At 40.9% G+C, this 25,112-nt stretch overlaps 1 protein-coding gene and 1 long non-coding RNA gene across 5 annotated transcripts in view; both read right to left on the reverse strand.

Moving 5' to 3' along the window:
• NCOA5 (nuclear receptor coactivator 5) overlaps positions 1-18,311 on the reverse strand; it is a 28,563-nt gene extending 10,252 nt beyond the window's left edge. For 3 of the 4 annotated variants that reach the window (XM_043479260.1, XM_043479262.1, XM_043479259.1), the window contains exons 1-2: positions 18,157-18,311; positions 7,411-7,477 (exon numbers count right to left, since the gene is read on the reverse strand). In XM_043479260.1, the coding sequence (XP_043335195.1) occupies positions 7,411-7,448 (38 nt within the window). In that variant the 5' untranslated portion in view covers positions 7,449-7,477; positions 18,157-18,311. The remainder of the gene's footprint in view (positions 1-7,410; positions 7,478-18,156) is intronic. The other variant, XM_043479261.1, reaches the window with a different exon arrangement.
• On the reverse strand, positions 1,879-7,404 carry LOC122448174. The gene is made up of 2 exons (XR_006271532.1): positions 3,780-7,404; positions 1,879-3,355 (listed from the first exon to the last, which is right to left on the reverse strand). It is a non-coding gene; the product is annotated as an uncharacterized LOC122448174 (long non-coding RNA).
• Positions 18,312-25,112: the final 6,801 nt, after the last annotated feature.

Here is a 25,112-nt window from a genome sequence, read left to right on the forward strand (position 1 = left end):
TTCTATGCTGGCACCACCAAGAATTTTTAAGATACAAAACCAAAATCCAACCTTCCAGATTTCAATTCTTTCAGCAAATACCAGATAAACCATCGATTTCCACCTGTTACCAACTGCAGCTTGGCTATCACGCTTCTGGGCACTCTTCCCTAACAAATTTGGCCCCTTTCCATTTATTATTTCTTCCTCATTTCCTGATCCAACTTCCTTAGTTCTACTTAAGCTGTTCTTATGACTTAACTCACATGTTCTTATGACTTAACTCAGTATTTCTGTTCATATGGCTTTTCATCGTGGAATGATTTTCCTGCACTAACTCAAGTATCACCCAACGCTCAAAGCCAAGTTCATGTCCCATGTCTTCCAAAAAATATTCTCTATCTCTGGAGTAACTGCTAATCTCTCCTGCTAAACTCTTAGAGCACTTACTATTTCTATTACTCATCTAGATCTGATTTACCTTTTTACAATGTCTCCTTGTAAGACCCGCTTTAAGGATTACCTCCTCCGTAAAACCTGCCCTGAACTCTTGATCTTTTCCAGCAAAAAGGTCCCTCCCCCAGTCATTTCCATCTCAATAAACGGCACATCTATCTACTCAGTTGCTCAAGCCAGGAAACTGGATGTCATCCTTTCTTTTAAAGCCCTATCTATCCACTCTTCCAATGACATTTCCAAAATCGGTTCACTCTTTCTCTGAAATCGATATCCATTCTGCCCATGTTTCTTTCTCCCCATTGGAACCAATGAAGGCCAACCCCAAACCACCTTTCCCCAAAACCACAGCAGAGCCTTCTAAAGTAGTCTCCCCATTTCTGCTCTTGCCTGTTTCCTAATCTTCTTTTAGATTACTCTAGAACCATCTTTTAAATATGTAAAACCCTTCGCTGGTTTCCCAGAGTATTTAGAATTCAGTTCAAAATCTCTACTGAGGCTAATAAGACTCTGCCCTGCCTCAGCTCTTGTTTCCTCCAAACTTATTCCGCCCCCTCCCTAGTCTGCGTCTTTCTTACCATATTAACTTTTCAGCTGTAACTAGTCAAGGTTTTTCCCAATGCCTCTCACTGTGCAGCAGGAACTACTCCACACTCATTTTTCCAGGTCTCAGGCTTAACCATCCCTTACTCCATGATTCTGTTAGTTTAAAACTTTGGTCCCCACCCCCCCAAAAAAAAACAACTTTGGTCCCTAAATTTTGGCCACCTTCTCTCATAGCACTGTTTCACTCATGTTATTTATCACAATTTGATGTCACATATCAATTTACTTGTTTAACACCTGTCAGCCCTACTAGACTGCAAGTCCATGAAGACAAGGACTGTCAGTTTGACTCCATGATAAAGCCACTACATAGGCTTATATTGTCTGGCATAGAGCAGATGCTCCATGAACCTGTTACATGAGTCTTGCTCTGCACATATATTTCTATTGCTGCACTTATCACACTGTTCTGTAGTTATTTGTTTGCAATGGCTTCCCTACCAAACAGTAAGCTCACTTGAATGCTTTGTATCCACAGGACACAGCACAGAGTTCAGTAAATGTTTAATAAACTAAGTTATTCAACTAAACTGTAAGCCTCTCAAGAGTAGGCATCATGTCTTCCTCATATTTTTGTCATCTACCATGATTACACATATAGACATTCATCATGATGCCCTCAGCTTGGAAGAAAACGTCATTTTCACTTCATCCACATGGTCACAGCAAAAACAATTTAAATGCCAACTTTGTTTCTGTGAAAAGTCCTTGTCATATGTTTTAAGGCTCACAAGTACTCTTGATTGGTGGGAGCAAACATATGGGAGATCAGAGAATTTAAATGAGGATGGCTAAAGAGTTTTCCCACTAGAATAAAGTGCAAAGTAACCAAGACTCTTACTTCAACTTTTATTATGTCATATAATCCCTCTAACACATGTAACATCTGATATAGTGTATATTGTGGGCAAACACCCAGGATCCAATGGGAAGGGACAACTGTAAAGTATTTCTGGATTAATGATCGGCAGATAAACCTGCCTTGGGGAGCAGTCAGAAAAAATTCATTAGAGGTGGAATCAGATTTCAAGTGCTCTTTGGCAATCAAGACCGAAAGAGATCATGAACCTGACAGACCACAGACCACACACAAAGCCATAGGCTTGAGAAAACAGGATGGAGGGTGGGGACAGGGATAATACCACCACATCATGGCACTTTTCACAGCCTTAGGATGATTACAAATGCCACATCCGGTTCTCATTCTTTTGAATCCACTGAAATACCTTACTCACCTGTCGAGAGTTTATTCCTGGAGGTTGACCACAATACCCTAGATTCCCAAAGTCTAGGCTCATGCTTCTAGTTTGAGAAGGCAAGCAGTCAATCTAAAGTCTATGTGCAACAAAACTACAAATTCCCCCTTAATTACCTTCTAGGTAAAAATGTAGAAGAGACGATATTCACAAGGGGAAGAAGAACCAAAGGAGTAGCAGAAGCAGGGACAGAGAGGAATAGCAAGGCTCTAAAAGGAAAAGGGAAAGCTTTCTTTCCTTTCTCCAAAAGACAAGCAGTATGGCAGACTGCTTTTCTTCTGGAGACAAAAACAAAAACAAAACAACCCTTTAGGAACCAAACAAAGACCTCCCCAGAACAAAAGGGATCCTGGTGTTGGCCCCAACATCTTTCTCAAAATAAGAACCAGATAACAAAAAGGTGGTACAATGTGCAGGATTCAGAGTGCCGCAAGGATGAAGCCTGCTGAACAAGATGCTTGGCCTCAAATAACAAGTGGGTTAGAAGCAAGTTTCTGGAGAATGAAGTTCACTATATCATCCCATGGTACCAAAGTTGTTTAACTGGAGACCAATGCACTGTACCCTCAGCTACTAGGTCACCAGAAGCTAAAAAGAAACTGAACAACAGTTAAAACTTCAGAACCAGAGTCCACAAACTGAAAGCAGTTGATAAACATCACTAAAATTCTGTTGCAAATTCCTCATCTATTCAGCAGGATGGGGAAAAGCCAATGCTCTTTTGCCTTGAGAGAAATGGTAGTCACACCATTTGAAAACATCTGAGAGGTGAGGAGGGAGGGATGAAGGAAAAGACCATGGCTCAGATGGCAAGTGATATGCTCCTGGCAGAAGTGCTTCTCTTCCTGAGGAGCACTAGGCATTTGAGAGTTCTTGGATAACTGATGGACTCTGAGCTTCTCTTTGGCTAGAGGCAGCCTCAAGCCCAGGATGGTGTTCTTTGGCCTTGGCTGTTCAGAAGGTCAGGGAGGAAGGCCTCTGTCCTTTTCTTTGTCAGCTTCTCCTTTTTTCTTTCTGTTCACTGGAATATTTTCCTTGGAAAGCCAGCCTTCTTTCTCCTGAAAAAAAAATCCATCAACTCTTTGTATTTCTGTTCTGTCACAGATACTGTCCACAAATACCATTCTCTAAAAGGCTGGCTGCTGTGTGATGTTGATCCCCCACCAGGAGCTCCATGCTACCGTCAGAGACAACAGACTTGTACAGAATTTTGTAACTGGGTGCAGGAAGGCTAACGGGTGCAACAAGCTATCGCACCTTACAGATCCAAATTTTGTTAAGTGCCCATGCTTCTCCCTAGGAAGCGCACTGATAATTTTCTCAAACACAAATGCAACTCTTCTGTTGGTAGAGAGGTAGCACTTGTTGAGAACTGACGGATCTTAAGTGTTAGTGCACAGCCCACCTACAGCTAGGGCAGTCTCATACCCAAGAAGCAAGCAGTTATTAAAGGAATTAACACTGTGGATACATAGAAATCACCTCAGGCCACGTAAGAAACTTGTCTGCAGTTAGGCTTTTTCTTTTCTTTTTTAAAAAACTGAAATATAGTTGACTATGGCCAGGTTATTTCTGATGAACCAATCCTTGATGACTTTCACCAACGAGGCACCAGGCCTAACATGCTTCACGAACACATAGAGAAATTCTCTGCAGAGGTCTTGATGTAGACAAGTTAACTCTATTTGCTTTTCCTCAGGTCATGAAGGAAGGCTTAGAAAGTAGACTATCACTTAGAGGCCATGTCTGCAGAAGGATAGTCCAAGACCTGGACTGCTGAAGTGCTGAGCTGAAGATGGAAACTGAGAACTGAGGTGCGACTAGAATCATGATCCGGTCTCCGAGGATGGTTAAGGACTGATGCCTAGCACCAATGCTAGACAACTTGCATGCTAACTATGCAATGCTCTCAATGTGCACAGTGGAGTCCAATGAAGAGGTCCAAGGGTTAAATGATGAGAATTCAGGCTGAAATGTGATCCAGAGCAGGGATCCCTGATGCAGAATTCTGTGCTTGACTGGGCCAGTACCCATGAGAACCACATTTCCACAGCTGGAGTCGTTAGGGAGGCATATTACTGAACGGAGAGCAATGCCAGCAGAACTGCGGCTTACAGAGACGTTTGAAGAGGTGATAATCCTGTGAAAATTCCCAAAGATACTGAGGTGTTTTGACACTCAAGGTTAAAGTCCAGCAAAATAACTGTTACAAAGGTCTTGCCAGCATGCTTAGAAATAATTTTCTTATTAAAAGTAGCAACACTGAAGAAACAGTTACAACTTAAGGGAAATGCTTGCTATAGGTAGCTTTTTTTTTTCTTCCTGTGAACAATGCATTCCTCCATGGTTGGGGGCACATAAAATGTTTAGGGTTGCTAAATGAAGGCAGCTGGATTGCTGTCAACATACTGGTACACTTGGAATTATCTCAAGGTTTTGACTGGAAGCAAGCACCTGAAGAGTGCGTGCTAGCCAGTGTTCACCCTCAGAGAAATGATTAGCGCCTTCCAGACTAGTATCTTAAGAGACAATATACGATAAGCACAATGATCAAAACGTTAGTGTTCTATCTTGAATACAACATTCAATTTATCTGACTTTACGGTTTGAAAATTTTTATTTTTAAATGGAACAAAACTGGGACTCTGCTTAGACTTTTAGACAGGGCTCAGAATAGATTTTTTAACTAAATGTGAATATCCCTCTTCCCTAAATCTTACTGAGTATGACTATATGAAACTTAATCATGCTAAACGACACTTTGAGGAACCTAGTTAGGGATGGATCACCAAGAAGACTGATTTTTAATGGATCTTTAATTAGCCTAGCTGTCCCTCCTATTGATTATAAATGGGAAGCCACAGTCCAATCCATGTCCCAAATGACCTCATCTTAGAATTTATTTTTGAGGAAGACGATATATTAAAATGAAAATGTAAGTGACATATGTTTATAAATCTGGTAAGGAGAACATTTTAAAAGGCCCCCTCCAATGTTGTTTGTATGTTTATCTTGGGGGGGGTGCTATAAAAAAAGAAAGAAAAAAGCATTCTTCCATTACAGATGAAATTTTAGGCTGGGATGAAATTAATCTTTTACATTTAATGCTCAGGCAATGGCAATACTGGATTTCAAGCAGGGGAGTAAGCTATTTCCCCAACATTGCCAATGCTTAGTGAATACCTACAATAATGGGAAATGTTAAAAGCATCTGGTTAGGTATACTTTCAGTGGAATGACATATAATATTCTTATCACAGCACAGATGAGAACTACTTTTTATTCTGTGACGTGCAGCCCCACCTCCTTTTTGCCTGTGGAAACACTACCTGACATCACAGACATCATAAGGATACACAGAGCAGGAGGATTTTACCAGGGGCGTGTCTTTACAGTGACCAATTCTACACTCCTATAAGCTACCTACCTCAGAAACATACACATTTGAGCTCCTTGGAAATTGGATATACACCGCATCTCCTTTCAAGTTATTTAGCAACCACAGCTTCCAGTGGAGCCCCATATGTCTGACTATTAGATGCAAACTCTCAGTCACTTGCATTCCATGTTTACTAGGGCAACGAGGAGCAACACTGAAGGGACTGCCCAACATCTGCAGCGTGGTTAGATGCAGCACAACGGAAACAGACATTATATGGATCTGCTGAAGTTCCAAAGCATTCATTTATGTTCTTTAGGACACTCACACATATACACAAAATCAATCAATACCGTATTTTCCTGCAAGCTGCAGGCATTCCTTATGGTGTCAGAGAAAACAAACAATACCAATGTATATGCTCACTTCTGCAGTGAAACCAATGGATGACCAGGGCATCCAGCTAACAGCTGTGGTGCAGCTATAATTGTGGTGTTAGATTCAACTTCCAGGCAGAGTGCTCAAAGAATCTAACTGAAATCAGCAGCATTACTCTGTCCCTAAGGTCTGCTTGAACTCTGCAGAACATACCTGTGTAATTTAATCCTGGTAGCTCAGAAAATACCATCAGGTCCAAGTGGGCGCATGTACAAACACAGAGCAGCCAATCCTTCCTCTAAGTAGGTAACAAACTATAGGTGTTTTTGTTTCAAAGCAGGACAGCGATATGTTATGTGTAAGTGCCCAGTTAGCTGGGTATACCCCCAAGTGACCTGTGGAGCTACCAGTACAGACTAGGATTTGTTGTACCCAGCATGTTCACTCATCATATGAAATGTAGTTTCCTGTGGTATATAGTTTAGGTACACAGTTTACTGTGGAAAACTGGCATTTTACTTAGGGGCAAAGGCAAAATCCATACTGAGTATCCACTTGGGCCATGAGGAGACACCAGATATGAGATATGTATGTCTGCACTCCACACAAAACTGCACACACTGCATCCACTTGTGTGCTACTTATGAGGCCAGACAGTTTGATTACAACATACTCATCTTTGGTGTAATGGCAACATTAATGAGGGTCTTCTCTGGGACCAATTTAATGCATATCTTGAAGGTACACATCAGGACTGTCTCTTTTGTAAATAGTGGAAGACTATTTGGGGAGATGCCTTTTATTTCCAGGAAAACTAAGAAAAAGGGAGACTTCTAGAGGTAGGGTGTTTTTGCCCTTTTTATTTCCCCTCAATAGGTAACCCAAGCATGCGAGCGCACAGGGGATCTGCAGCACAGGCACAGTAGCAATCTCTCAAGCAGCACTTTCTGTAAACCTGGGTGAACATCTGGACCGGCAGCCATGTGGAATGAAGAGTCGAGCCTGCTGCAGGGCAGCGCAGCACACACCAACGACCCTCAGGCACTCCTGCTGTGGAGGCTCCCACTGACACGTGAGCGGGGGACACACAGAGGTTTATCCTCTTCCAATCGCCTGCAACTCACGGTGCAAGCTGAACTTGCTGGGTTTGCCACGGAAAACAAAGCTTCCTCTGCATCTCCTGATGTATGTTCTAAAAAAGCAGCAAGGCCCTTCACACAGGTTCACGTTCTTATTGTTTGCTTGTGCGTTTCTGATTTCTTGGGGGGGAAGAAAAGACCCTTGATGTACGAAGTTGGGCTTAACTCCCCAGAGCCCAACTCTCCCAAGGTAACTCACTGCTTCAGGGTACTTTACCTTCGTGTGGGGCTGGGTCTTGATGGAGCCGTATTCATATTTCTTCTTTCCGCTGCCTTATTAATATCTGAAAAGAATAATCAACCCATCTGTTCAATGCTACGGAATAAAAACAAGATCATCAGCACATTTCAAATGAAAGCAACAACAAAAAAACTACAATGACAACCAGATGGTGTGAGAAGATCCATTCAGCAGACGCATAGTCACTTGGGCAATTTTTATTAAGTTACGGCAGCACGCTGTCATGGCTTGGTAGAGAATGTCCCTCAGTTTTCTAGCTAACACATAATTTGTGTAAAACTGATTATGTCAAGGCTTTAACACTGCCAAGCTTAAACCTAAAAACTGCCCCCGCCAAAAGGGGAAAAGGTTGTCTTCTAAACTCTTGGAGAGCCAGATGTATGATCCTTTTTTGAGGGGAGCAGAAAGAAAGAAAGAGAATTTTAAAAAGAGAGAGAGAGCAAGGGCAAGTAGTTCCATTTTATATTACAAGGAAGTAATGGTTGGAATCCACTGTCTTAAAACATCTAATATTCCATGAAGCAGGGGTGCCTCTTAATTTGCCTTGTGGCATTCTATTGGATGGAATCTTCCAAAATGAGATGTAGGAAAGAAATTAGTTTTTTTCTAAACAAAGCATATGACATGTTAATATTTATAACCCTCATAGGTAAGCACCTATGAATAAGAACTGGCATTTGGTAAGGTTAAGTAATAAAACACTCATTGTAGGTTTTCATTACAGAAGCCTGGCATATACAACTAGATAAAGAACAGTGGAAACATAAACTCACAGAAGCCAATCTGTGTAGTTAAAGCCTCTCGGCTAAAAACAAAACAAACCTACTTTGCAAAAGCTGAATGAAGCAAGTAATAAAAACACCATATGTAAGTAAGAAATAAAGAAATAGCTAAAGAAATGTACCAATCTATGCTCAAAGATAACGCCTGATAATTTTTATATGCCTTAAAAAATAAGTAAGCACATTAAAAATTTCATACTTTAGTAAATGGAGAAATAAAACTGCTTTCTGCTGCAGTGTAATTTTATTCCCCTTGTTCCATATCAAGCAATTAACAGTGTATCTAATAATGACATTAAGTGGTATTAAACAATCACACAATTAGAATTTAAAACAGTGATTTTAAATAGCTTTGAAAATAGTAATTATGTGTGTGAAAAATTCTAACCAGCGTCTTATCACATGAAAGATCACAGTAATGACAAAACTTAAAGAGGTCTTGTATGTCTTTAACCTGCTATGTTGTCAACTACTGAGTTCCTGTTCAAGTGAGAATGATCTTCAGTTCCATTTTAAGTCAGAAGTCCATTATCTTTAGGAGAATGGCTTTTGACTAAACTGAAGGTAACACATCTAAACAGTCAGAGAAGTATATTCTACGTAAAATGCTTCTTAAGTTTCTAACTGAGCAGACACAATCCCTCTACCTTTATAAAGAATCAGGAAATATGTTCCACACAGAAATTGGCCAGTAATACCTGACCATGGGTTTGGTATTGCATGTCACAAGTTACAACCCTTAAAATTCACTAAGGCCTGACTTTTTTTTTTTTTTTTAATATTTATTTATTTGGCTGCACTGGGGTTTAGTTGCAGCATGCAGGATCTAGTTCCCTGACCGGGATCGAACCTAGGCCCCCTGCATTGGGAGCGCAGAGTCATAGACACTAGACTACCAGAGAAGTCTCAAGTCCTGAAATATTAACACATGTTAAGAGACAGATCATACAGGGAGTATCTAGTTTCTTCTGTATGTAATTGTGAAGAGTATCAGTTCAGGTTTAGAAGGGCTTACTGACCTAGTCCTCCCACTTACTTTGTACTGCTTTCTAATATAGGGTGACTATGATTCAGAGGAAATAGATGGGGAAGACAGTGGAAACAGTGTCAGACTTTATTTTTTTGGGCTCCAAAATCACTGCAGATGGTGACTGCAGCCATGAAATTAAAAGACACTTTCCTTGGAAGGAAAGTTATGACCAACCTAGACAGCATATTAAAAAGCAGAGACATTACTTTGCCAACAAAGGTCCGTCTAGTCAAGGCTATGGTTTTTCCAGTGGTCATGTATGGATGTGAGAGTTGGACTGTAAAGAAAGCTGAGCGCCAAATAATTGATGCTTTTGAACTGCGGTGTTGGAGAAGACTCTTGAGAGTCCCTTGGACTGCAAGAAGATCCAACCAGTCCATTCTAAAGGAGATCAGTCCTGGGTGTTCACTGGAAGGACTGATGCTGAAGCTGAAACTCCAGTACTTTGGCCACCTCATGCGAAGAGTTGACTCACTGGAAAAGACCCTGATGCTGGGAGGGATTGGGGGCAGGAGGAGGAGGGGAGGACAGAGGATGAGATGGCTGGATGGCATCACCGACTCGATGGACATGAGTTTGAGTCAACTCCGGGAGTTGGTGATAGGCAGGGAGGCCTGGCGTGCTGCAATTCATGGGGTTGCAAAGAGTCGGACACAACTGAGCGACCGAACTGAACTGAACTGATGATTCAGAGAGAAATGTAAAGTCTTTGATTACTTAAGAAGTTTTCAAAGTATCTCTGGAATACATGGGGGAGTGGTGTTAGTGGCGTGCACATTTCTTTTAAATAAGGACCATATTTCCCAGCAGAATTCCATGTATTATTAAATAGTCATGTAAATAAAACTCATCTAAACACTGACTTGACTCAGCAAACACTTAGGTGAGACTATGGAATACATGGTACTACTATAACTGTTGTCTATAAATACTATATAATTTTGCCCTCATCATATGAAAAGGACTACTGCATTGTATAATTATATCCAATTCTGCGAGGGCCATTAAATATAGGACTGGGGAGACCAAAATACTCATGTACCATGTACCTTTAGGGCAAAACTGGTTGCAGTTAGAATGATGGAGGTAAATATTTTCCTTTGAAGTTCGTGAAATTCTTTGCAATCATTTGAAAGATTATTTAAAAAATTCAAGATTGTATCTTTAAACCATTCTGACTGTAATTTGCCTCCTAGTATCCATTTTCATGGAGGAGTCCAAAGTAATTGTTTTTGGATGGTGTGGCTTAAGTTTCTTTTGCAGAAAAGAGAACTTTGAGACCATTTTCTTAATTTTAGGGGTTAGCAAACTTTTGGTATGGTATAGCAGCTATTTGTTTATTCATTCCTATTAAAGAGATCCTTAAATCTCCACCTGGAGTAAGATATGGACAAAATGAAACTTGAAACATTTTGCCAGTCTCACTGCCATCTAAGAGGACTGCTCAGGTTAGGCTAGAGGTGGAGGCGTTTTCAGTAAGAGTTACGAAAAACTATCACCACCACCAATTCACATACACAAACAATTCTAACATATGTGCACACAGAACTTTTGGAAAACCTAAGAATTTGGAAACACAGAAAGAACAGAGAAGCTACCAAAAGTACAAATAACTTCAGAGAGCTGATCATGGTACAACAGCGATTTAAAGCAGCAGAAAAAACAAACCAACAAACCAAAACCTTGCCCCATCCCAATTTTCTGTCACACAATTTGAAAACCCATCAACTGGAGGTTCATTTGAACAAGTTTTAATTTGAAAATGCAAATACTGGGACTAGTAAAGGGGGTTTTTGTATTAATTAATTGAATCAGATTATTCTCCTTCTAAATCCTTACTGAGATATGTAATTTACACCAAAGAAATAGAATACTTCAAAGACAGTTACAATGGAAAACAGGACTATTCTAAACAAGTGCAGTATGAACTGTAACATTTGACAGTACCACCACTGGTTGTTGAAATAAGTCCTAACCACTGGACTGCCAGGGAATTCCCTACAATTTCAATAAATGATTACAAATGAAATAAAGCTTGCCAAAAGGTCTAGTTGAAAAGCAACCAACAATGAGGAATTATTAAATTGGAAATACATGATGATAAAGATAATGCTACTTGAGAAACCATACTGACAAGACAGTGAATATGAGACAGTAACTCCCAAAATTGGGAAGGGAAAAGACAGGACTTCTCCCTTAAACCATATTTATGAAGATGACTTTGATGATATATTGTACCATCAGGGATATTATGAGTTATACTGTAAAGAGTTAGGGAGGAGAGAATGCTTGGCTTGCTATTTCTAAATCAATGCTTTAAGCTCACTCTGAAAACTACACAATCCCACATATTTGGTTATCTCCTTCAATTTCTAATTGAAATAATTATTATATCCTTAATGGTATTAGGATATTATTCCAAAGAACAGGAATGGTGGAAACAATATAACTTATATTTACAAAATACTTACTCTGTCCCAGAGCCTGTACTAAGAATGTTACGTGCATTATCTCAAGCAAACCTTTCTACAACTCTTAGAGTTGTATTATGATCTCTATTTTGAGAATGAGGAAATCAGAAGTTTAGAGAAATTAGGTGACTTATCTGAGGTCACAAGATGATCAAAAGGCAGAGACAAGGCAGAGCTAGAACTCAAAACCAGGTGTGCCTGACACTAAAGTGCTTAAACATGTTATGCTGCCTCCAACAGGGAGCAGAAAGAGCTGGTTTCCATTCTGAACACTGGTGAGGGCTTCCTGATCAGATGCTGATGAAACCTGGAAAAGGCAGTCTGTGCTGGTCATACCAGTGTTTAAGCACCCCAGACACTCAATAGGGTAGGACCTGCTTATTCAATTACAACTTTGATTTCTATCACCTCAAACAACAATGTTTCTGGCTTTTACTACTGATATTCTATTCACTATAACACCTCAGACATAAATTCTTTATCAATATTTAATTTCTGGCCCTTTTTACTACTTTTGAGGAAAGAACCTTGGCTGGAATCAGCAAATCTGAGTTCTAGTCCTACTTTTCTGGGATGTGGGGGACAGGATTTAGTCAAATCACTTGAATTCTCTAAACCTAATAAAATGGATATTCTACCTTACTTGTTATACTGATTCAAGGAGAATATCAACTAAGAGAAAAAGCTCACTAATTTGGACCAACAAAGGTTGAGCTAATCTAAACTACTAAAAAAGTTGGAGCAACAAAAAATTCAAAATACAGGTTCATTTAAAAAGGTAAAATTTCAACTGAGCTGTACAAGTAGAGATCCTTGTGCTATGCTTAGTCTCTCAGTCACGTCCCTTAGTTGCTCAGTCGTGTCCGACTCTTTGCGACCCCGTGGACTGTAGCCTGCCAGGCTCCTCAGTCCATGGGGATTCTCCAGGCAAGAAATACCAGAGCGGGTGGCCATGCCCTCCTCCAGAGGATCTTCCCAACTCAGGGACTGAATCCAGGTCTCCTGCATTGCAGGTGGATTCTTGACCTTCTGAACCACAGGGAAGTCCAGAGATCCTTAGAGAACTAAATTAATGAACTTAAAAAGTACTGTTTATAATAAGGACATCAAATGCTTCTATACATAACCACGCATCACACTCTGTACTAGGTCTTAAGACATAAGGAAATAATAAGGCTAAAGTCTCTGCCTTAAAGGAGTTCACTGTTTAATAAAGAAAAGAGGCACATGTATATAGATAATCACAACATAATTTAAAATGGGATTATGGCAGAGATAAAGAAGGCCTAACTATGCGTATGTGTGTGGCAGGGCGGAGAGAACACTGGAAGGAATAGGCGACAAGGGATGGGTGGAAGGGGTTGGAAGGCCTAAAAGTAACATTTAAACTGAGTCTTGAAGAATGAATTTACCAGAAAATAGAGAAGTCACTGCAGCATATGCAAAGGGAAAGGAATGGTCTGAAGGGCATAATAAGAAATACTGCAGGAAGTTTAATGTAGGAAATGGGATGATAGGAGCAGGAAAAGAGTGGAATTACAGATGTAAGCCAGGGCAGACTAAATAACAAAAAAAACCTGTTATGGAAAAGGAAGAAACTGGTGGCAGGAGGGCATGTTAGGAGGTTATGAACTGAACTACCATAAACAGAGTTTCAGTGAAGTCAAATTAATGAAGGTTTACTGTATGCTTATTATTCAAAGTAACAGGGGATTATTTAAATCTATGACATTCAAAATATTGCCCATTTATAAAATAATGTTCCTCGAAGATCACTGGTTTGACATTAAAGGGACTAGAGGGGAGAAAAATATCTAAAAGTTAATGATTTTACCTTCAATAAAGGGATATAAAATGAACTGATGGCCAGAGGAATCATTATTCAATAGCCAACCATCCACTGACGAGGAACAAATAGACAACAAACCTTATTTTTTCTAATATCTTACATTTATCATCTTTAAGTGTACAGTTCAGTAGTATTATATATACTTACAAATATAAACAGCTGGGCAATAGGTTGCCAAAACTTTTTCATCTTGCAAAATTAACTCTCTTATACCCATTAAACAACTACCCATCCTCTCCCTGCCCATATATATTTTTTCTTTTCATTCTCAACATCACATTTCTTTAATGAAGATACATAAGTGCCACCTGAGAAGATGTTTAAAAATGGGATTCCCAGACCCCTTCTCAAACTTTCAGTATCTGAGGATAAAGCCTAGGAATCCAATCCACACTTAAGCAAGTTTCTTGGCAGGTATCTGGGAACTACAGTGCTACTCTATTATTTATTTATTCCTGTAGTTTATACAGAATGTATGCTTAAGTGCCCCATTTAAAAACCTCTCTAAACTCCTGTGTTCAAGGGGGAATAGTTCATAAACTGTCACAAAGAACATGTGACAACAATGGCTAACATCTGCAGACGGGTCAGCTGGGAGTGGGGTGGGAAGCTGCACCCAAGAACACGTGTTTCCAACGAGCTGCTCTAGTGACTCTGACGCTATCCTAATGTAATCTTCCCAAAGACTGAAAAAAAGTTCAACTATATATTTATAACTCTAAGTTTTAAAATTGAATGAAAATCATCTTTTTCCTATTTTTTCTTTTGGATGTCAAAAATAATTTCTGAAGAGAGATTAAAAACAAACTTCTTGTATCATCTCTATCTCAGTCGCCAACTGCATAATTAAGTATGCAACCTAAAAGCCAAATGACTTGTAATTCAAAGTTCTTCACAGCTTGCTCACTAGCTGCAGAATCAACCTAACCTTCAGTAATTCTATCATTCCAGATCCAAACCAGGAGACCACTCAAAATATTTTTTAGAGCTAAAGTTGTAAGCCATTCTGCTTTATAACTGTTCATTAATGCAACTTAAGTTCTCCTGCTCTTTGCCTAAAGTTGTTGGTCTTTGCATAGGTCAACAATAATGTTTTGAACATGAAATAAAAGGAAAAAGTCTTATGGTTTGGAAAAGTTCTGATTCTTTGAGTGGAATTATTTTCTTAACATTAATGCAATTAGTCCAGTTGACCTATTATCTTTCATTTCTTAGTGATTAATAAAGAATGAAAATGACCATCCCTATAAATATTCATATTTGGTGGTAATAAAACCACCATTTAAAAAGCAGCAGGCATGCTGGTATCACACATTTAGCTGTCAGTATAGTTCATATTTCCCTCATGTGCTGCTGCCTCAGACAGTGCCCTAACACTGATCCTTTCCTTAATGCCTCTCATTAATGAGAATTACAGAGGGTAATTTTCTGTTGCTTATTGCCCTTTTAACTTCTCAGTAGTTTACTTCAAGTTACTGAATAGTCTAGGCAAATGTTTATGCTGTTCACAGGACAAATCTTTAGGCACAAAAAGGCTGACGGAGCTTTTAAAGTGTTTGTCTTAAAGACATATGGTAACTATTAGTTAACAGCAAGGTACAGAGAGCAAATTTAGAGTAGCAGAAAGAGTAGTCCGTTTGGGGGAAACACTACAACCACAAGATTCGTGGGAGGAGAGCAAGAGAAAGGCATCATGATACCTTCCTCTCTTGAACATCCACACTGCATGTGTTTAACATGTTAAAGCCTCTGGGAAGTTCTGGAGTAAGAACACTGCTTTTTTACCTTAACATTTCCCAATTTTTTACCACAAAATCTTTTATCTTCAATATGTTCTACTAATATGTTATTTGGGCAAGGAATATGACCTCTATGAGCCACTGTTTCCTCATATGCAAAAAAGATATAAGACTGGTCTACCTATCTCACAAAACGAAAGGAGGGAGAAAATGAGTTGGGATTTGTAAACCTGCTTTGTGAACAATAAGCGCTGCCTGTTGTACTTTATCATTACCACCAAGATAAGAGTGAGTGTAGGAAGAGATGTTTAATTTCTCCTGTGGAGAGTCAGAAACAAAGAAACAATGTAAATGGAACAGAACAGAATAGTAAATATACTTCCTCCAAAGGTTTTCCATTCTTTTTTTAAAAAATAATTTATTTATTTTAGTTGGAGGCTAATTACTTTACAATATTGTAGTGGTTTTTGCCATACACTGGCATCAATCAGCTGTGGGTATACATGTGTTCCCCATCCTGAACCCCCCTCCCACCTCATCCCATCCCTCAGGGTCATCCCAGTGCACCAGCCTTGAGCACCCTGTCTCAGGCATTGAACCTGGACTGGTGATCTATTTCACATATAATATACATGTTTCAATGCTAGTCTCTCAAATCATCCCACCCTAAGGTTTTCCATTCTTAAAAGCACAACTGAATTCCAATAATTTGCTCAACAGCAATAAGCTGTACAAAGGCACTGCCATCTGCAGGCGATGGAGAACGAATGCTTGCAATGGATACTTAAAATGAAGTTTCAAAGCATCAGGTGCTCTTTCTCATCAGACTTCTAAAGCCTTTCCAAAAAATGTTTATTCTTAGCTTTTGAACACTAGTAGATGAGGTTCCATTTACTGAAGTTCTGAAACTGACTGGACTAAAATAAAATTCTCATTTCTTCTCCACACAGGACTGCTGCTTTGAAATGTGAAAAAATTACCTTAGCCTTTCAAAAATTATACATTGTGCCTGCACAAAGTAATCCCAAGGAATAAGGAATTTTTACAGTCTTTGAGGAAAAAGCCCTTGAAAGGCCTATGCTGACTTTTCTGAGTTCCCTCTCAGTGAGTTAAAATAAATCTGCTCTCTCATACACAAAAACAGAGGTTATGAACAGACTACAAATAGAACACCACGTTAACTAAGGAGTAAATCAATTTGTCAATGCCTTCTTCAAAGTGTGGTGTTCAGAGGCCTGGGCTATTCAACAACTTGCACCTAGAAAAATTCCTTCCTCTGGGCCTTCTCCAGCACAGTCTACAAGGAAAATCACTGTTTCTATGTTTTATGTTAAGACTGTCGGAGGTTTCAAAAACATATCTGGAGGGTGACAGACGAGTTAAAGGAAAGGCAAAGAAACCAGAATGCAGGAAGAAACTGATGTCGACATATTGCTAAGTGATTTCCAATAGTCACAAAGCAAAGTTTGGGCTTTACTGTTTTGGAAAAGTCAACACCAGTTAGTTTTCACACCCAGACTGACTCATACACAAAACATGAAATCTAGAGTTGTCAAAAAGCAGATCCACCGGCGTTTGCAAAACATTTTTTTTTTTAAACTATCTGGTACCACACCACAATGCTGCAAGAAAACCGAGGAGACACACCGGCTATTCTGGAGCGCAGTTTCTCTCAGAGTATCCCGCGTAAGTTAACGATGAGAACGGTTTACAACGAGAAAGCTTTTAACGTTAATTATTACCCCCGAAGACCCTAGGGCGTTTCATGGAATCCGCTAAGTCTCAGGGGGAAATTCTGTACACAGCGCTAAAGGCAGAAGGACCACAATTAACCCCACATTCCTAGGGCAGCGTTTCCCAAAGCGTGGAACGCAGAATAATTTCAGGAGGAATCAGGACGCACTGTTTATTTTGATACGTAAGTATTTATTTCTTTATGAGCATTAAAGAATTGGCTTTCCATTAAACGGTCGGTGATTTACGCTTCCACCTTAAACAAATGTATTTTAAAAAGAGGGGAAAAAATGTCAGTTTAAAGAAGAAAAAGTAACATTTGGTAAATAAATAGCTGTTCAGATGGGTACACGGATGTAAAAGTGCAACGCGAGAGACTGAAATTGGGGAAACGCCGTCCTAAAAAAAGCCCTCCCGGCCAGCCGTCGGGGTGCAGAAAGTACCCAGGTTCCATAGACGGAGAACCAGCCGGTTGGGACGCTGGCTCGGTCGCTAGTTGCCAGGGTAACCGCGGGCTCGGTCGCTTTCCCCGTTTTCTGGGCCCGGATCCGCGCTATTAAAACGGGTGTGTGTAGGGGGAAATATCACATTAACAACGAGACGCCTCGAGGATGCTGTCAAGGGGCCGCGAGGCGGCGGCGACGCGGGACAGCGTGTTCGGTTCGCCACCCAGCGCCGCGCGCCCCACAGAGAGCCCGGTGAGGCCAGCCGCCTCGGCCCGGGTTCGAATCCCGAGTGCGCCACCGACTAGCTGAGGACCCGAAGGCGAGAGACTTCACGTTTCGAGGAGACGTGGGATGTGCGGCCCGAGCCTATAGAGGAGCCCCACAGGGCTATTATCGGCGGGTCGTGCTCAGACCGCAAGCGGCGGTGCGGCGCCGTCGGCCCCGAGCCCACCTCCTGCCGCCCCGGCTGACCGGGCCTGCGCTCGACGGTAGTCAAGAGAAGGCCGCGCCCCGCACCGGGCATGCGCAGCCCGGCGCGCACCCGCAGGGGGGCCGCGGCCGCGGCCGCGCGTTCAGCGGGCCCTCCCGCTTCAGCCTTCCCATCCGGCCCTGGGCCCCCTCAACCGTCAGCCCCACGCCTCGGCGGACGGCCACCGCTTCCCGGCACTCACCGCTACCAGCGCGGCGGGCTGCTGGCCACTTCTCCGCCTCAGGCCCGCCGCCGCCGCCTCCGCCTCAGCCCACCTGCCCGCCGTAGGACAAAGGCGCCACCAACCGACCGGCGCGGGCACGAGGCAATGGCGGCCGGGGCGGGGAGTAGGGGCAGAGGGCGCGCACGCAGCGGCAGGCGCGGCAATGTCGCAAGAGCGCGCGTGTTTGCGGCAGGACTGAGTTGGAGCGTCGATCTCCTTAGCGATGAGGGCGGGGAAGTGGCTCGCGCGGCAGTTGAGAACGCGAGGGGTTGCCTAGCAACGGCGTCCCCGGGTGAGGATGTCCCAGGCCTGGTCGCCACCACCCTAAAGGGCTTTGCCTTTCTTCAGATTTTCAGAGTGCCTCCTTTCCTCTGTAATTGTGGAAAGAGATCATTTAAATCCTGGAATACTTTGATTTCGCCCTGTATAAAACTCAACACCTATAGATGTGTGTATTGGAGACTAGTACATATATTCATATAACCTCCGGATCACAGGGAACAAAGAGAGCAGAGAGGTAGAGAAAGTGTTTTGTTTACATTTAAAGAGTCTGTGTGGAGAAGGAAACGGCAACCCACTCCAGGATTCTTGCCCAGAGAATCCTGTGGACAGAGGAGCCTGGTGGTCTGCCGTCTTTGGGGTCGCACAGAGTCGGACACGACTGAAGCGATTTAGGAGCAGCAGCAAAGCGGCTGTGTATCTTGTTTAATTTCACTGACAAGAGGCAAAAGGATTCTGGTGATATAGTTACAGATTCATCTTGAGTTCTTTCTTTCTTTCTTTCTGGAATATTCACTCAGTGTCAAATATAAATTTCCCAGAAAGTAATTGATCATGGAAGCATGTAAAATGTTGTATTGCTCATTTAATCTGCAGAATATATTTGTCACAGGAAATGGAATTTGCTCACACAATTGTAAATGCACTCTGTTAATCACAGTGATGGCTATATGAATCAGGTAGGCTTTTTGTGAGTTAGGAAGTGCTGCAAACCCCATGGGTCAAGTTTTTGTCCTTGTGAATGTGTGTGTTAGTTGCTCAGTCGTGTCCAACTCTTTGCGACTGCATGAACTGTAGCCCATCAGGCTCCTCTGTCCATGGAATTCTCCAGGCAAGAATACTGGAGTTCGGTAGCCATTCTCTTCTCCAGGGGATCTTCCAAACCCAGGGATCGAACCTGGGTCTCCCGCACTGCAGGCAGATTCTTTACCATCTGAACCACCGGGGAAGTTCTTGTGAATAGTGTATGCAAAATAAAAATGGTGGCAGTGGGATTTGAATATTATGAGAAATCAGATTTCTTTGACACCAATTCATAAGGTCCCTCCACTAATTTATTCCCTGAATGTTTATTATACACCTACAAGGTGTCCTTATGATTTATTATACACCTACTTGCTATCATGAGCGAATGCAGACCCATCCCTGCTGTCTTGGAGATTCAGTGCAGTGGAGAGATAGAATTAGGCGAACAATCACACTTGTGCACAAACAAAAATAACTGAAGGAAAGAAATCGGGATGCACTCTATTGTCTAGGTTTTCTCCTTATGAATAGTACAGAGTGTGTCTGATGCCTATTAGCAGGTATGCTTGGCCTTTAGATCCTTCCCGTAATTCATCATGGCATCTGGGAAAATGGAAGCTGTGTGGTTTTATCCTGCCTTGGCTGAGAGGTTCTGAAAGCAGATAGGAACTTCTACTGCCAGGAATTTCCCCTTTACTTTATCCCAGGTTGCTCACCCACTCTTGGTGAGAAGTCTCAGGGTTTTGTGGATTCACCTGCTTTCCTGATATCCTTTTCTGTGTCAGGTGAAAAACCACACTTGACTCAGTTCAGAATCTTCTGTTTCTTTCCTTGATTCCTGCTTTTTGGTGCTTATGTCATAAAGTGGTACTCTTTTCATTGTTTGGTTGAATACTCTTAATTTGGGGTGATATCCTTTAACTTTCTATTATTACTTTTTGGTTAGATATACAAGGACAGAGATACTGTGACTCAACTTCATCTTGTTACTTTACCCACCCAGAAGTTTTACATTATCTGTTACTCTTCACAACAACTCTATATGATACTATATGCTTTGAAATTTTTATTTTTGTTTCTGGCTCTCTGTTCTGATGCTATATAATTTAAACTTTAAAAATTCCTTAATATTTCAAACATACATTAAACTACATAAGATAATATAATGCATACCTTTCTACGAACTAAGATTCTCCTTCCATTTCCTTCCTCTCTCCTATAAATAATCACTCTCCATACATTTTCAGGTATATTTTGTACTAAGTTGCTTCAGTTGTGTCTGACTCTTTGTGACCCCATGGACTGTAGCCCACCAGGCTCCTCTGTCATGGGATTCTCCAGGCAAGAATACTGGAGTGGGTTGCCATGCCCTTCTCCAGGGCATCTTTCCAACCTAGGAATCGAACCTGAGACTCCTGCATTGGCATTCTTTACCACTGAGCCAATGGTAGTCAGGGAAGCCCATACATGTCAGAGTTTTCTAGAATACACACCTTAGGAGTGGAATTGATGACTCTGTAGTATACCACATCTTGAACTTTAGGAGGTTTATAGCCAGATTGCTCTCCAAAGAAGTATTAGTATATACTCGTGCAAGCAATTTATAAATACCATTTTTAGATATACTTGCCAACTTTGGGTATTTTCTGACTTTATTCATTTATTTTTGCTTATGACAATAGGTGTGAAATGATATGTTTTTTCAGTTTTAATTTTCCTGAATTTAGTGATATTGAGCATTTTTTCTTACCAGCTCTCCAGGTTTCTGCCTGATATTTCTGGACCATTTTTCTACTGGGTTTATTTATGTTTTCCCTATTGATCCATAGGAGTTATTTACATATGCTCGATACTGATCTTATGTTAGTTAGGTCTTCTTTCTGTGGTTTGTCGATTTACTTTGTTGATGGTGTCTCATCATGGAGAAGTTTAAAATTTTAATGTGGTCATATATTTCGATCTTTCCCTTCATGGTTTATAGTGTTCTGCGTCTTGTTTAAGGATTCCTCCCCTCTTATGATGTCAAGTAGATATTCTCCTTGGTAAGTACTATTAGTACATCAATTTTACAGGTGAATCAATTGGGGCATCAGTTGAGAAATTATATGACTTGCCTAAGGTCATAGAGCATTGGAGGTGAGTGACTTGGGTTTTTGACTCCTGGGTTGCACTGCACTCCACAACTGATGAATCTCTTGCCACCCTGTTTTGCTAATTGTCTCATGAGAGCACTTCTTAGCCTTTTCCTGTAGACAGAGGATGTGCAGAGCTCAGACAAGCTGCAGATTAAGTGTGGTCCTCATTTACTGCATCATGAAACCCTCTGACTCCAGACTTCACAATACTTAGAAATATTTTGAAAATCTTCAAATAACTTTGGCTATACATTAGAGTTGCAAAAGTAGTACAAAGAATTCCTGAATGTTCTTCACCCAGATTCCCCAAATGTTGAGTATTTTACCTTGTTCAATTTGTAACTGTTTCTCTGTATTATTGAATCTACTATGCTAGATTAAATTATTAGTATCTCTATGTTATCTTTGCATTATCAAACCTATGATTTGAATTTCACCAGCTGTCCCACTAATGCCAGTTAGAGCAAAAGAAACAAAAAAAGTTTTTTTTCTGGCCCAGAATCCAGTGTAGGGTTTTATGTTGCCTTTTAGTTTTCAAGTCTCTTCCTTCTCCTTTAACCTGCAACATTTCTTCAGTCTTTCTTGGTCTTTCCTGACCTTGACATTTTTGAAGAGTTCAGGCCATTTATCTTAAGGACCATCCCTCATCCAGGCTTTCTGATGTTTCTTCTTTGTTAGACTCAGGTCAGACATTTTTGGCAGGAATACACAGAAGTGACGCTGTGTCCTTCTTGGCCAGTAATTTTCTTTTGAGTAGAACCCTCTACAATATTATGTCAATAAATGCATTTTTCCAGGCAAAAGAATTAATATCTCTTATTTCCAGATCTCAGAGGATCCACATGACATAAATAAAGGCCCAGAAGTTCTTCCTTCCTCTGTGCTGGTCTTGGTGGGAATCCTTGCTCAGTAAGATGCTCTGAGGGAGACAGAGAGGGAGGCACTGAGAGATGGGCCATGCCTTCTCCCAGCCCATTTCCTACACCTTCATCCCCCCCACCCCCCGCCCCGCTCCCTTCTCTGCCGCCTCTTTAACTGCTACTCATCCTAAGGGCTTTAATTTAAATCTCACCCCCCTTCCCCATTTAGGATAGAGACTTTATTTTGGGGGGCTCCAAAATCACTGCAGATGGTGACTGCAACCATGAAATTAAAAGACGCTTGCTCCTTGGAAGAAAAGCTATGACCAACTGAGACAGCATATTAAAAAGCAGAGATATTATTTTGCCAACAAAAGTCTGTCTAGTCAAGCTATGGTTTTTCCAGTAGTCATGTATGGATGTGAGAGTTGGACTATAAAGAAAGCTGAGCATCGAAGAATTGTTGCTCTTGAACTGTGGTGTTGGAGAAGACTCTTGAGAGTCCCTTGGACTGCATGGAGATCCAACCAGTCAACCCTAAAGGAAATCAGTCCTGAATATTCATTGGAAGGACTGATGCTGAAGCTGAAACTCTAATACTTTGGCCACTTGATGCGAAGAACTGACTCATTGGAAAAGACCCTGATGCCAGGAAAGATTGAAGGAAGGAGGAGAAGGGGACGATGGAGGATGAGATGGTTGGATGGCATCACTGACTCGATGGACATGAGTTTGAGTAAGCTCCAGGAGTTGGTGATAGACAGGGAAGCCTGGCGTGCTACAGTCCATGGGGTCACAAAGAGCCAGACACAACTGAGGTCATGAACTGAACTGATAGGAGAACAGACTATGCATTCAGACTACTTGGGTCCAAATCCTGGCCCTACCATTTACTAGCTGTGTGACCTTGGGCATGATACCTAACCTCTCTGTGCCTCAGTTTCCTCCTTTGTAAAACAGAGATAGTAAAAAGAACTGTCTCAAAAGATTATTGTGAATGTTGCTGACTTGACATATCTAAAACACCTAGAACAGTGCCTGCCATGAACTGCTCAGTATGCATTAATTAGCTGGTAGTAGCTTGCCAGCCTATGGCACACTCTTAAAAAAATTTTCTTTAATTTATTTATTTGACTACAGTGGGTCTTAGTTGTGGCACACAGGATCTTTTAGTTGTGGCTTGTGGAATCTAGCTCCCTGACCAGGAATGGAACCTGGGCCCCCTGCTTTGGGAGTGTGGAGTCTTAGCCCCTGGACCACCAGGGAGGTCCCTGCACTGTTATAGAACTGTGCTTTTCTATCCTAAAATTACTTTTCCAATCAGAGGCTGTGCAATGGAATATGAGGAGGATTTGGGAGTTACCTCCTAATCTCACAGCTGAGGATAAACGGGTACTAAATATAAAGCAGGGGCCCTTGACCTGAGGTTCACAAACTGGGAAAAAGCTACTTCCTTATTTTCATTTACCTCTTACTGAAATTAAACTTTTCTTTCAATTAGGAATGTAGTCAACAAACAATAGTGTTAGCAGAACCTGCTATGTTGTCTCCAACAGAAAGCACAGATATTTCAAGTCACATTACAGTTGTGAGGGAGATCTTGAATTATTGTTTATGCTCATCATTATTTTGAAATTATGTAAATTTTAGGCTTGCCACAAGATATTATTATTTAAACCATTAATTAAGCATATTCAATGCTATATCACACCTTTGTATTTATAATATTTTGATGACTGTATTTCAATATAATTAGTTTTCTTTGTAACCTTATCTATCATATTTTATGCATTTAAAAACATATCCTGAGAAGGGTCCATAGTCTTCTCCAGATGGTCAGATAAGTCCATAACGTTATACACACAAAAAAAACTTAAGAATCCTGTTCTAAAAACAGTATTCAATCACTCTATGACATAAATAGTAGCAATATTTGATATATCTGCTAAAGCAAAGGGAATAAAAGCAAAAATAAACAAGGCCTAATTAAACTTGAAAGTTTTTGCATAGCAAAGGAAATCATCAACAAATTGAAAAGACAACCTACAGAATGTGAGAAAATATTTACAAATGATACGACCAATAAGGGGTTAATATCCAAAATATGTAAACAGCTCATACAACTCAGCATTAAAAGACCAAACAACCTGATTAAACAATGGGTGGAAGACCTGAATAGATGTTTTTCCAGTGAGGAAATGCCGATAGCCAGCAGACATGAGAAGATGCTCAACATCGCTAATCACCAGGAAAATGCAAATCAGAACCACAAGCTATCACCTCACACACCTGTTGGAATGCTTATCATCAAAAAGAACACAAGCAACAAATGTTGGCAAGGCTATGGAGAAAAGAGAACTCTCATATGCTGTTGATGGGAATGCAAATCGGTGCATCCACTGTAGAAAAGAGTAGGCAGTTTTCTCAAAAAACTAAAAATCGGAAATTCCATGGCAGTCCAGTGGTTAGGATTCCATCCTCTCACTGCTGAGGGCCTGGGTTTAACCCCTGGTTGGGGAACACAAGCCAAGTGGCATGGCATAAAAAAAAACCCCAAAACCCCTAAAAATAGAACTACCAAATGATTCAGCATTTCCACTCCTGGATATATATTCCCCCCCCAAAAAACCCACCACTAATTTAAAAAGAGACACACACCTCAGTATTCATAGCAGCATTATTTACAACAGCCTTGATATGGAAGCAACCTAATTGCTCATCGGATGAATGGATAAAGAAGATGTAGCTTATATATACAATGGAATAGTACTCGACCATTAAAAAGAAGGAAATTTTGCCATTTGCAACAACGTGGTGAAATAAGTCAGAGAAAGACAAATGTTATGATATCACTTATATGTGAACTCTAAAAGATACAACAAACAAGTGAATATAACAGAAAAGAAGCAGATTC

Source organism: Cervus canadensis, chromosome 10 (genome assembly GCF_019320065.1).
Source record: "Cervus canadensis isolate Bull #8, Minnesota chromosome 10, ASM1932006v1, whole genome shotgun sequence".
Taxonomy (NCBI): Eukaryota; Metazoa; Chordata; class Mammalia; order Artiodactyla; family Cervidae; genus Cervus; species Cervus canadensis.